Source organism: Pelecanus crispus, chromosome 1, assembly GCF_030463565.1.
Source record: "Pelecanus crispus isolate bPelCri1 chromosome 1, bPelCri1.pri, whole genome shotgun sequence".
NCBI lineage: Eukaryota > Metazoa > Chordata > Aves > Pelecaniformes > Pelecanidae > Pelecanus > Pelecanus crispus.
The window spans coordinates 129,176,294-129,190,700 of NC_134643.1; the positions used below are offsets into that span (position 1 = coordinate 129,176,294).

Consider the following 14,407-nt stretch of genomic DNA (forward strand, 5'->3'; position numbering starts at 1 on the left):
GTCTTGCTATGGCCAACACTGCTTTGGTCCCTCTCTCACTAGGGGACGGCTGCAGTGGTGACCCAGCTCCAGCGGCCAGCCAGGCCCACAGCCCACTGTGCTGTACCTCCTCCCCATCTTCAGTGAGGGCAGCAGCAAAAACGCTCTCCTGTTTAGTCGAGACAGAGTAATCTCTGCTCTGGGCCAAGCAAAGCACAAAGTTATGATCTCAGCACTTAGTTCAGTTTGAGATGACAGTGCTTAAAGGTGGTTTTTTTTTCAATTTCCAACAAATGTTGAGTTTTCAAGTCACCAGGATGCCTCTGGTGGTGGTTGGTTACTTCTGGATTTCTGGGTATGTAATCTTAATCCCGTGTACTTTTTTTCTCTCTTTCATCCCTGTTTGTTTCTGTTTTAGAGAGTTACATTGGAGGAAGGTGGGTGGGGGGTGCTGCTCCAGCCTTCTCCAGGTGCATGTGTGTATGCAAAATGCATTTCTGCTGTGGCAAGAACAGAGAAAATGCTCCTGTGAGCTACCACCAAGGAAATCCTCTGCACAGCACTGCCTCTTCCTTTTCCCTGAGCATGATTTCTCACTGCCCATTTGGAGCACTGTGTGTTCAGCCATGGAAAAGAGGACCAAAAAACGCATGCAAAGTGATATACTGCATGCTACAGCTTTTACTGTCAGAAACCAATGCTGTATCAAACAAGGAAATCCTGATACAAAGCAGCAATAAATTGCTAATCATTTTCTTCTTATTGCACAACATTTTCCTTTTCAAAAAGATCATCAAATACTGCTCCTTCAAAGTTCATTTATTGCTAGACTTTTTATTCTGGTCAGCAATGCAGGTGCCTTCAATGTGTCTTCCTTGACGTGCTTTAACACCAATAATCCTGCCCCTAAGCAGAGATGAGGTGCAATGCTGTCAGGCCACCCAACAACAGGTAAAGATAAGTTATTACTGAGGTTCTGTCATGTCAATATTGCAAGGGTACAAAGGAAAAAGACAAGCCCACTGTTCAGCAGTAGCAGGGGAAACTTCCTGAAGTTTTTCACTGTTCAGCAAGACCTCTTTTCACATAGCTTTTCGATAACTGACTGTGCTTGTACTGAGTGCTGTAACTTGCAAATACCTATCCTTGGCTTACTTAACTCAAAAAAAGAAACACTTATTTAAAAGGAAAGTAAGACAAGTAACTTCTTCTAAGGCTCCTCTCCTCCTCTTGTTTTGAGCCAAATCTATTCCTTATATTACTGGAAACAACAGTCCAAGAAAAGTCTTTCTCAGTTACTCTATGATGTGGTTTGTGCCAAAACAGCTTCTCTAACTCCCAGTATTAACTCTACTGTGTTCAACAGCTACAGGTTCAGGAATTCCCAAACTATCCTGTTTGCTGCAGATGGGGCAATTTGTGAGAGAACTTGCCCACTGCGTGGCTACCTAATATTTTCCTCCAAATTTTCCACCTCTATATTAGCTTTAGACCACCATAACCACAAACTGCTGAGGACTGATCAAGAAATCTTACGACCTCAGCCACTGGTATGACATATATCACATTAGTATTCATTTATCTGCCATTTGAAAAAAGAACTATCCTTTCATTACTGATCTGAAAATATTATTATCCCCACATCTTTGGTCAATGGCATAGCCCAGGAAGATCAATGGGAAAACATATTTTATCCCCTGAGAACTATGAAATGCCAACTGATAATTAACAGTCTAAAGTTGCATTACTTGGTTGCTCTCTTCTGCATGCAAAAAAATGTAATTTCAGTAAGACTGGAGACCAAGGGCAGGAAAAGCTGGAAAAATACAACAGTGCTAACAGACCTGGAAGAGGCGGAGACTGAATTCAGAGCACCTGAAATAGTTCACAGACACACTAACTCCTTGTGCAGAGGAGCTGGACCTATAAGAGGTGGGTGCTGATTGGAGGAAAGCCCACTTTTAACAAATCCCATGAGAGAAATTCCCATTGCCTATCAGGGAGTGAGAGCCAAACAGTCTTAGCCACATCAGTTTTTCAACTCTCTCTCTTGCAAAAGTATCTCCACAGCAGGAAATACATCTAGCCCAAATGACCTGGGGCTGGTAAGTTATTAATTTGTTTTTAATATTGTCTCCTTACTAGGCAAAGGAGCCCTGGCTGCATGTTTCACAGAGGAGCTCACTGCAAGCAGGCAAGGTCTTGCAATATTCCATTTTTAAACGTTTGTAGTGTTCCGGGCGTATTATTTTGAGAACTACTGTTTTCTTAACTGAAAGGCAACTAATCTACTGGCTTTGTTCCCATGCTAACACAAGGCTGCTTGACTGACCCACAGAGTTTATCTAACTTTTTTTTCATTTGCTGGTGTGTCGCATGCTTTCCTGCGGACCTCACATTTGAGTCCTGCTGCCTGCCTGGATTAGTTACCCCACACCAGTCCAAAGGAAACAATATCCCCGAGCACTGTAGTTCAGTGGTTAGAAAGAAGGCAGCAGAGAGAGATGTGCTCTGCAAGGTCTGTCTCTTCCCTGCCCAGGGCTACGCTGTGGCTTGTAGCTGAAACTACAGGAATTAAGCCCAAGCCGCCCCAGCTGTGACACCACTCCAAGTTTCGGTTTGTGCAAAAGGAGCAGACAATTTTGCCAGTCTTGAGACAGCAAGTCTGGCTCCTGCCCTCCATGCTGAGGATGAGTTATGCTATGTGTCAGGAAGCACAGGAGGAGCATCCCTTGCGCCCCAGAGCAGAGGTTGCTATAGCGCTTGGGCTGTGCGCAGCACACGCAGCTAGAGCAGCGGCCCCATATGGTGTGAGCCCTCAGGTGGGCATCCTTCCCTGCTCAGCTGCAGTGCCTCAGACTGTCTGTGATTCCCATGGCCGAACTGCAGATTTACAGCGATCTGCACAGGCTTAGTCACAGACTTACCTGCTGCACCTTAATCTCTTAATCTTAAAGCTAGATGAAGGAAAGGAAAGACTAGATGGCCAATGTAAAGCATTGCATACAAATGGTCCTCTTTTGTCAAGCATTACCTTGCTCTGAAAATCATAAGCAAACAAATAAGCAAAACCAGTCCTTATTTAGTAATGTTACATATACCAGAGCTGGGTGCTGCAGCCAGATATTCGAGGACTACAGTTACATGAAAAGCTTAATACCACACCAAGGCCTTAATGCCTTTACTTTCTAGGATCTTCTACTAAAGAGAAGGGGAAAACAGAGCACAGCAAGACCTTCAAGGACCGATGTAAGAATAAAAAGCTATCTGCCCCTTCTGGGAAAGGACAACTCCAGCACAACTGCCTTTTCTCAGTCCTAAAGCATTCTTGATGAATTACAGGACAGTAGCCACTGAGTAATTTGGCTGGAAAGAAAGTCTGGGGCTTGTAACTAAATCCACTGTTTGAAGTTACAGATTTATGATGACAGGATACAAACAAATTCCTGATTAATATTCAAGAGGTCCACGTTACCATGCTAACCGATGGGAAAGAATGAATGAACAAACAAAAAAGATAAACAATAGTTACGTGTCTGGATTTTTCAAATAAACTGTAACTAGAAAGGAAACCTGCCCACATGAAGCAACTTGGTTTTTAAAGCTTGCAGTACATGGAATTTTTCCATACACATATGGGAAAAATTTTTTTCAGAGCAAAGAAGCTCATGAAATCCCTCCGGGGATTTCCACTTTCCCTTGGCTGCTTCCGCTTCTAGGACAAACCATTTCCCCACTTTCCCCTAACTCAATCCAACCAGTATCCTGGAAACCTTCAGAAAGAGCCAAACTTAACCATGGCAAACAAAAGACCAAAAATCTCTTAATCTGAAGATGCTGGGGATTATATACAGCTGAATGACTGTCACAACAAAATCTAAAGCCATGTTTAGTTATTCCTCAAAACACTCTCCCTCTTGCCTCTGACAAAACCGCACAGCATTGCAAACTCTGGAGAAATGCCCTTGGGAACAGACCTTCCTGTCTGGCCCTGGCTACACGCTCCCCGAGAGCCATCAGCTGACAGAAATAGCAGATGAGACGCAAGGAGAAAAGTTTTACTTATACTTTTCAAACCTGAAAGGCAGCAGCTGGCCCACGGCTGACAGCGTATTAGTCCAAGAAGCTGAACACATCCATCTTTCAGATTAATATTTAATTTCTGGGGCAATGATCCTTTCATATCAAATCATCTCTTTGCTAACACATTTTCTATCATCTAGGAAATACCACAGGTGCTCGGGTTCCTGAAGCATCTTTAATGAGCATGAGGGGTACATCTATAGCCAGGAGAGCACAAATCTCTACCTGGCCCACTCACCATCACAGCATGATAACAGTGTGTAGTGGGTAGGTAAAACATACAAGCCCTAAGATCTCTGAGCACTCACCAACCCAGCCAATAGCCAGGACTGCACAGTTTGTTTCCAATAGGCTTCTTGGAGAATTGGGATGTAAGAGAGGGCTCGACAACAGATCCCTAAAAAAGGGCACAGTGACTACATGAGGTCTCAAGGAAAGAGTAAGGAGAAAAAGCAGTGGAAAACCTTAGGGAAAGAAAAGAAAACAAAAGGCCTGCAATTCCTGGGAAGATGATGTGGGAGGAATGAGACCTACTGGAAGAAAAGCATCATTATTATTATTTATTCAGTGCCTAAGTCTGTCCACACTGGGAGATCTTAAAGCCCCTTTGTTGTCACCCTGTTCCAACAACTACACCTCCTTGGGGACCCTGGTTAGTTTGGCAGGACCATGATGCCAAATCTAGAATTGATCCACAGCCTGTGATACAGCTGAATAGCTCATAATGCTGCCTCTTGCTTAGGCACATGCTTCGACTTCAAAGAAAACTTACAAAATTACATGGTCATTAGCAAGGACATGCATAATGTAATGTGGGACAAAAAAACACCGCAGCTTCAGCCTCAAAACGGATTAAAGGCTCAAATTCAGGTAACCCATTAGACCCTTTTATTTAACACATGAAGATAAGTGCCTTTTAAGATGCTAAGAGATCCATGTCTGAGCTTAAATTGAATAGAGTGGGCCAAACATTCAGCTGGTACAAATCAGCCCACCTGCTGTAGAATTACACCAATTTTACATCAGATGGTGTGAAATAATTTTTTTTAGTATTATGGAGTGGCTATGCATTTATTTAAGATGTGACTATTTTATGAGCATGGCATGAATCTGCCCAATAAGGAGAGGTTACAGAACCAGATGATAAAACTTTGCAGTATGAACGCATTGTTTTAATCCTAGGAAAAAGAAGTGAGACGATAATACAAATGAAACCAGTTAAGGATCCATCACATAGTGTTGCCTCTATCAAATATGTCAACTCTGATTCATATAAGCTTCAAGCCTTGTTCTGCCAGAGTCTGGGAAGTATCAAAACAAAAGGATATTAAAAAAAAAATTAAAAAGTGATAGTCTTTGGAAAGTAAAGTAGTTTGTGAGTTATGGAGATAGATGTTTGTACCTCACACCTATGGATCTTAGCCCTACAGCTCTCCCTCTGCACTGATTTGGGCAGTAGGTCCTGACTAGGACTTAAGCAAAAATTTGGTGAGCTAAAGCACTAAGACAAAGGCTCCACTGAACACAGATTTCATTCCAGATCACTTTAACCACACCAGTACCTACTCAAGAGTGGCCACCTGAACCCTTGCTGCCCCACATCTCAGACATGGAGCTTATGACAAGCCTTGGGAGGTGCCTGTTTCTCACCATTAGCTAGAGAGGGAATCTCAATGAGTCTCAGATTAGATGCTCAACTTCCAGACATCCATTTGTAAGTAAGATGAATCCCACGCTACAGGACTGGGAGGGATCTCATGCGCATCTAGTTACACAAGTGGGGCAAATGCGTGGTACTACTCCCAGACTAGTCCCATAATACTGTTGTGTAGTATTGTCATTCAATAGCATCTGATGGTATTTTTTCCTTATTTAAATTTGGCTTTTATTTCAGAACAAGTATTTTCTGAATTTCAGGCAAAAATTCTTTAGAAGATATGTTCAAAGACAATCAGGTGCCGAATGTATGCTAAATTTTTTAACTGCTGTCAGTCCCATTTTCTGAACACTTTTCAAAAGAAAACAAGCACCATTGATCCCACTCCCAATAAGTTAAAATAGAATAACAACACTTCAAACAAGTGCTTACTGGATTACTAAAAGAGAGCTTTAAATGAAACCTCCTTAATGACTGTCAGTAATTTCCAAAGCTCAATTATGCCTTTAGGTATCTCAACATGGAAGATGCAATACTTACCCCCTTATAATGGATCGTATGGCCCTCGACATTCACTTTATAGGTCTCAATACCCAGCTCTTTTGCCAGTCGGAGAATCCGGTTTTGGGTAGGTCCCACATACGATCCACCAACGTCTACATAATTAACTTGATTGTTCTGTCAAAAGAAAGAATACAGGAATCAGAAGCTGTGCGAGAAGCTCCTCAGTACAAACATCTAGAAGCACAAAGAATTATTCCATACTGACTAGCACTACAACTATATGCACAGGAGAAATATGTACTGACTGACTTAAAAGTAGGCAGTATTGAGCTTGGTAATAACAGACACACAGAGATCACAGTGTCTTCACTCTGTCACACAGATGTATGCAATTGGGTTTAACTCTTGTTTAAATTTCACTATAGTTTTCAGTATTGGCTTTTGAGTCTCACAAAAGACATGAAAATAGGAAGAAATATCCAACCAAATCAATACTTTGCTTAAGTCTAACTACACTTTTTCAGAATTCATGTTATTTTTCTTGTCATTGCAAAACATTTCTCAAGCTGAAACCATCTCCAGCACCAAGGCTTGTTTTCTCTCTGTAGGTATCTGCTTAGACTTAATGCTGTAGATGCTGAGCACTGCACTACAGTTTTCAAGGACAGTAATCTCCTTTCCAGCATGGTACACCTTGACTGTCGCCTGGTGCACTCTGGCTAGCAGCACCCAACCATGCCTGCCACGAAAGGTGCTCCACACACCCCTCAGACCAGCATCGCGCTCACTTGGGAAACAGGAAGAAAGCAAAAAGTTTCAGGGATGCATACTATGACAAGCAGGCTGATTTCCCAAGAAAGTAAGTCTTTTTAACACTGTTTATAGCGAGCATTTTAAGCTGGGCATTCTCAGTGTCACAGAAGGATGGTGTTTACGCTTCATGTTTCACGTTCGATGATTTCTGCTGAAACACCACTGTTTATCTCTGGTTCCCCAGCAATGGCATCTGACATAATTTAAACCTCCCTTACATCCAGGGTGGGAAGCAGAGGTAATGTCTGTATTACATTACCCTGCACCACAGGTGACTTGTCATTTCTTTCATTTTCTTTTTAATGGCAATCAAGACGCAGTCCATTTTTAGAAGCAAGAGTGTTATTTCAGGTAATTTTAAGCGGTGTTAAAATGTATGTCTGAGCTGTAATGATGTCTGGCACTGCTTAGGCTGCTTATAGGGTTCTTAGTTATCATGCCTGTTACAGTATGCAAAGTGAGACAGGAATGAGAGGAGAAATGCTTTGACACTCATGGTCTCAGATGATAGTTTCCCTCTGTAATGTTAAAGGCAGAGCAGATTCATCCATGGACAAAGGGTCTGAACTATGCAGGTGTAATTCAATTATCTTAATGCAGATGTTTAACACCATTTTAGACAGCCCAAGGTATCCAAGACTTCTGTGCAAGGCTGACAAATTTGACTCATGACCCACAGAAGACCTGCAGCTGGAGGCCAGGCAAGGTATCCTAGGGCAGCTAAAATGGCAGTACACACTTCTGGTTAGGCATCCAAATCCCATTTGATAGCTCAGAGTTGCTTCCAGACCAATTTTAAAGCACCTCCTGTCAAGAGAAGCCCACTGGCATATATTGCAATGCAGTCTGTCCAAACAGAGCTCTATTACTTGACAAAAGTGATGGCAACCAGAAACATCTGTCTTCTCTGGGAACTCTACTCCCTCCCTTCCCCCTGGCTAATGATGTCAAACCCAACAGAATCACAGAATGGTTGATGTTGGAAGGGACCTCTGGAGGTCATCTGGTCCAACCCCTCCTGCTCTAGTAAGGTCACCTAGAGCTGGCTGCCCAAGACCACGTCCAGACAGCTTCTGAATATCTCCAAGGAGGGAGACACCACAACCTTCCTGGGCAACCTGTGACAGTGCTCAGTCACCCTCACAGTAAAAAAGTGTTTCCTAGTGTTCAGATGGTTTGAAACTCTTGTGTTTCAGTTTTTGTCCACTGCCTCTTGTCCTGCTGCTGGGCACTGCTGAAAAGAGCCTGCCTCCATCCTCTTTGCCCCCTTCCTTCCCTCCCTTCTACACACTGATGAGATCCCCCCTCAGCCGTCTCTTCTCCAGGCTAAACAGAGAGCTAAACAGCTCTCTCAGCTTTTCCTCATAGGAGAAATGCTCCAGTCCCTTCATCATCCAGATCATTAATGAAGATGTTGAACGGGATTGGACCCAGTATTGTCCCCTGGGGTACACTACCAGTTACTGGCCTCCAACTAGACTTCATACCACTGATCACCATCCTCTGGACCAGGCTGTTCAGCCAGTTTTCAGTCCATTTCACTGTCTGCTCAACCAGCCCATACTTCATCAGCTTGTCTATGAGGATCTTATGGGAGACAGTGTGGAATTACTGAAGTCAAGGTAAACAATATCCACTTCTTCCCTCATCTACCAAGCCAGTCATTTCATCATAGAAGGTTATCAGGTTGATCAAGTATGACTTTCTCTTGGTGAATTCATGCTGACCGATGACTTTCTTGTCCTTCCTGTCCCTGGAAATGGCATCCAGGATTAGTTGCTGTATCACCTTCCCAGTGACTGAGTTGAGGCTGACTGGCCTGTAGTTCCCTGGGTCCTCCTTCTTGAAGATAGGAGTGACATTTGACACGTTGTAGATCAGCACAAGTGAGAGTCCAGCATCTCACTTACCCTGATAGTGAATGTCCTTCCTCCAACTCTGTTCCGGGCCTCAAGAACCACCACGCTGACCCCAGACTCAAACAGCAATTTGGCAGCTGACAAACCTAACAGAAAAAGACAAAGTGCTTTAAAGCAAGTGGCAGCAATCAGACACATTAATGGTCAAAAAAGGAACTAAAGCTTCAAGGTCAGAGATTTCAGTACTGTTTTCAAAAATTCCTTAGACAAGTCAGAAACTTTTCATGGTGTCTTACCACAGAAATCATGTAGCTGCTGCTTAGTTGCATGTTATAACCATCTTCATAAGTAGCATTCACAGACTGGAGTTTCCTCCTTCAGGTTAGCATTTTGGCATTTTAAAAACAGTAAAATCTCAGTTATTAAGGGACATGCATCTTATTCTTCATTTGTGCAGTGCATAGAAAGGCAGAACCTAGCTTGTGGGGCTTGCAGGGCTAAAGTGATAGAAATAATAATGTATTAAATGGGTGTGTTCCAGCAAGGTAGGCTTCCAACTTCACTCACTTGTCAACTCTCCACTCTACCACTACCCATTGTCCTCATTCACATGCAGAAAGAAAGTCTGCTTCACTGTCAAGATTCATTTTAAGCAATGGAGTTTGACCATGGCAATCAAACAGGCTGTATGTAGATACTTTATAAAAGGAATTATGGTCTCAGCAAAAATCATCTAATTATGGGACTTTGTGATGGAGGCACTAGAGACAACAGAAAATTCAATAGGACAGCAGTCCTCTTTGCTTTTGACAAATGCGAGCTGAAATTGTAAAAAGCAATCATGAGTTTGTGAAATCAGATTATCCCATTGCCCTGCAGGCCAATTTGGCACTGAAGCATTGTTTCTTTGGAGTTGTTTCCCCTCCTTAAGTATACAAAAGCCAGCCTTATTGATCAGAACTTCCAAGATACCCTGCAGTAAGGAGTAATAATATTATATTCATGTTTATTACACTACCTCAAAATGTGATTAAAAGCAACTGTTCATGAGCCTACAAAGAATGCACGTCTGAAAAGACCAGAGGAGAGGAATCATTCTGGGCAGCATTAAGTGAACTCATTTATTCTGAGGACAATACAGAAGAGCCCATAAACTTCTGTGCACATAATCTTTTAATGGGGAAGTGGAACAGCATTCACTGGAAACCAGAACTGAGGAAGTTCAAATGTCTTACATTGGCAAAAATTATACATATGATTTCCATACTCATCTAAAAATAATTTCACATCCTTGCACCATATTCTTTAGATTGCTGCTGGAGCAGAAGTATACTTGATTCTTCCATCTATTTAATATTCTAATTTTTAAAAATGCAAGCCATTTGTCAGTGAAGTGAACATCTTATAAATTGATCTAATTTCTTTCAGTAGTTCTTGATTATTTTTTTCCTGCATGAACGTCTATAGAGAACATTTGACAATTTTTTTATAGTTAATTCTTTAATCCTTTCAGTGATGGTGTTCTCTTCTTCAACATAAACACAGAAGACACAAGTCTATAATGTTGAAAACACAAACTGCGGTATTTTCTTACACATATTTATATTTTTTGTATGAGGAAAAACAATTTTTCAAAATACACAGTGTTTTTTTGTCACAAAAAAAAGTGGATTTCCTACACCTATAAAATAAAAGGTTGAATTTCTCTATCCTGTGAAAATACCACCGGACACTCAGGCATGAGTGGGTAATTCTTTTGTAAGAAAGTTTACTGTAGATATACAAGTCTTGAAAAAAAATGCACAGCACATTCATATGTTACCCTATGGAACATTAAGCAGCAAAAACTCTGGCCTAGGTATGAAAAAAAATTGCATGCAAGTCCTCAGTGCCTAAGACTGTAGGCAGTATTTCATGCTGTATATGATAGCTATATTCATGCCACAGCTGTTTAGGAAGAATAATGGTTGCACTGGACTGGGTTGGAAGTTAAGCTTACTACTGGTTTGTAGCATAATTATATGATTTCATCCTTCATGATAAAGGATGAAGATCACGTGGTAATGTGGCTGAGGTTGTCTAACCTGTTTGCTTGTTAAACTGTACTTCTTGCACTCCAGCCTTACAGGTTTTTGGTTTCATTATTGTTAACCCAACTGTCACCATAGACACTGATCCAAAAAAAAAAAGGCTTCAGAGCTACACAGACTGGGAAAGGGCAAGAGATACATTGGGACAGTGATGGCTTACTGGCAACTGGGAGAGAGCCCGACTCAGAAATAAAAACAATGCAAAATACGTTGATTGAAGATTGTTACTACACATTTATTTGTTTAAAGCATGGAAACGATTTTCTTTTAAAATGGAGGACTAGCAACAGCACCCACGCATGGGGTACCTCTATGTAGCTGTCTATTGAACCCAACTCTTTAGCTCCATTCTGGTGTGCCGCAGTGCACCAGATACAGGTGCTTCCACAGGTATGTCTTAAGTGTCCCACAGGTCATGAAGCCTACGTGCTTTTGTGTCGTGGTTTAGCCCCAGCCAGCAACTAAGCACCACGCAGCCGCTCGCTCACTCCCCCTACCCCGATGGGATGGGGGAGAGAATCGGAGGAGGAAGAGTGAGAAACACTCCTGGGTTGAGATAAGAACAGTTTAATAACTGAAATAAAGTAAAATAGTAATGCTAATAGTAACAGTATAATAATGATAATAATAATAATGATATACAAAGCAAGTGATGCACAATGCAATTGCTCACCACCCGCCGACCGATACCCAGACAGTTCCCGAGCAGCGATCGCTGCTCCCTGGCCACCCCCCCCCCCAGTTTCTATACTGAGCATGACGTCATATGGTATGGAATAGCCCTTTGGGCAGTTTGGGTCAGCTGTCCTGGCTGTGCCCCCTCCCAGTTTCTTGTGCGCCTGGCAGAGCATGGGAAGCTGAAAAGTCCTTGACTAGCATAAGCAGTACTCAGCAACAACTAAAAACATCAGCGTGTTATCAACATTCTTCTCCTACTAAATCCAAAACACAGCACTATGCCTGCTACTAGGAAGAAAATTAACTCTATCCCAGCCGAAACCAGGACATTTTGATACACAATTAACCTCTGATAGATTGCGTATTTTCCCTCTATCTTCTCCGTAACTTGAACTTTTGTCGCTGTTCCAGTACTCTACAGGGCTGGACACCAGAGAGTGACCATCTATTTCTGTTTGATCGATGGGGTGAGAAGGAGGGAGAGGAAGGAACGAGGCCTTCTCCTCCCCAGTTCCTCGCCCCGTCGCTGCCCGCTCAGCACCCCTCAGGCTGCACGGAGCCGGCCTCTCACCTCCTCTCCAACATCTCCGCTACTTCCCCAGAGGACACGGTGCCCTTCCCAGGAGTGCCAAGGGGGCGGGCAGGGCCGTCACACCACAAGGGCCTCCGGCAGCGCCAGCGCTGCTCTCCAGCCACGGCCCTCCGCCACCAGCCACAGCGTCCTGTGGTTTTGTGGATATCCACCGTGTCCTGCCAGCACGCCGTACCAGGCCAAACGGAGGGCTGGGCTGTGACCTCTCAGGCCGCAGCTGAGGCTCACACGAGGTATTTTAAAAGACCCCCCCCGCCCCGTATGCCTGTGCAACCGCAGCACAGACATGCCTGTCGCAGTCGAGGCCGCTGTTGTGCCCCATTCCCTCCTCCACCGCCTCCAAGTGTAGCCTACAGGTAAAGCTGCAAACCGCCCCAAACCACTGGCCGTGCGCCTTCCAGGTATCACTCTAATTCTATGAATTAGAAATATACTACTTGCCTCAGAAAGATGAAAGGAGCCTGCCAAAACCATGCCTCATTTGAAGTATCTGGCTGTAGAAATTCACTTGTTATTAGATGAGACTGGAGGAGGTGAGATGACTTATACGTCCTCCACAAGGGTTTCTATGGCAATCTCACACCAAGCTCCCCCCGTCTGAAGATGCCATGCAGGAAAGCTCTATCCCTATTGATTTTGCAGTGCTATTAAGGACTCAGAACTGCTGCTGCTACAGATCACGCTGCCGCTGCTTTCATTTCAGAAAATGGTCATAATCCTATCAAGCAAAGTAGTTTCAAGTGCACCAAAACACTGGATATACAGGGTTTTTTTTTAAAAAAAAAGAAACTAAGATGAATTTATGCCAATCTGCAGACTACCAGACATACACCATGGCTGAAACATAGAGATGCTGAACAATACCGAATTTTGTATGTAGCCTGACGGAAACAAAAACCAAGCATGTGTCTACCTCATAGGAGAGAAAGGTTCAACTCCACAGGTAATGCACAAGACTGGGACTTAAGAGACTGTCATGGTTTAGCCCCAGCCAGCAACTAAGCACCACGCAGCCGCTCGCTCACTCCCCCTACCCCGATGGGATGGGGGAGAGAATCGGAGGAGTAAGAGTGAGAAACACTCCTGGGTCGAGATAAGAACAGTTTAATAATTGAAATAAAGTAAAATAGTAATGATAATAATAACAATATAATAATGATAATAATAATAATATACAAAGCAAGTGATGCACAATGCAATTGCTCACCACCCACCAACCGATACCCAGACAGATCCCGAGCAGCGATCGCTGCTCCCCAGCCAACTCCCCCCAGTTTCTATACTGAGCATGACGTCGTATGGTATGGAATAGCCCTTTGGGCAGTTTGGGTCAGCTGTTCTGGCTGTGCCCCCTCCCAGTTTCTTGTGTACCTGGCAGAGCATGGGAAGCTGAAAAGTCCTTGACTAGCATCAGCAGTACTTAGCAACAACTAACCCATCAGTGTGTGATCAACATTCTTCTCCTACTAAATCCAAAACACAGCACTGTGCCTGCTACTAGGAAGAAAATTAACTCTATTCCAGCTGAAACCAGGACAGAGACCCGAACTTGATTCCCAGCTGAGCCCCACAATGTGGGAAATGTTGCCCTATTTCATAGGGAAGCATTTATAAGACTAGCGTTTATGAGACTAATTCCAAGTTGCCTCAATACTGGGGTTGATACAGGGTGTATGAGCAGGTAAGAGTTCTGTAGCACAAAAAAGTTTTAAAAAAAGCTACTTTATTGGAAATGTGATAGTAATTCTACAGTAATAGTATAGTGATTCTACTTTTCAAAATCTAGGCTCTGTAAATCCAGTACAACAAACAGATTCACAGCACCTCTCCCAGAGACAGCGCTTCTTACGTGATGTACGCTGAGCATCTCCAAAACATGCAAGGGCAGTACCCATACAGGGTAACGAAGGGCAGTGAAGGGGAGTGATGACAGTCTGATACCATTAACCTTCTAACCCTTCAAACTGAGGCTACTATGTATGTGCCATATTGAGCACACCAACACAAAGGCAGAGAAAATTACCTGTTAGTATTGAAAAGGTAACTGCTGGTTTTCTAGATGTATTTTTTGCTTACTCATTAGTTTCTTTGACAAAGTGCATTTGCCTTTTATGCATCCACTATCGTTCTGGAAGTTTACCAAAACCGACCT

General features: G+C 43.1%; 1 protein-coding gene across 1 annotated transcript in view; it reads right to left on the minus strand.

The window, feature by feature from the left end:
- The window catches only part of LOC104035456 (amine oxidase [flavin-containing] A), a 29,885-nt gene extending 18,134 nt beyond the window's left edge, over positions 1-11,751 (minus strand). The window contains 3 exon segments of the mRNA XM_075728111.1: positions 6,260-6,397; positions 8,947-9,043; positions 11,711-11,751. Coding sequence (XP_075584226.1) covers positions 6,260-6,397; positions 8,947-9,043; positions 11,711-11,751 — 276 coding nt within the window.
- Positions 11,752-14,407: the final 2,656 nt, after the last annotated feature.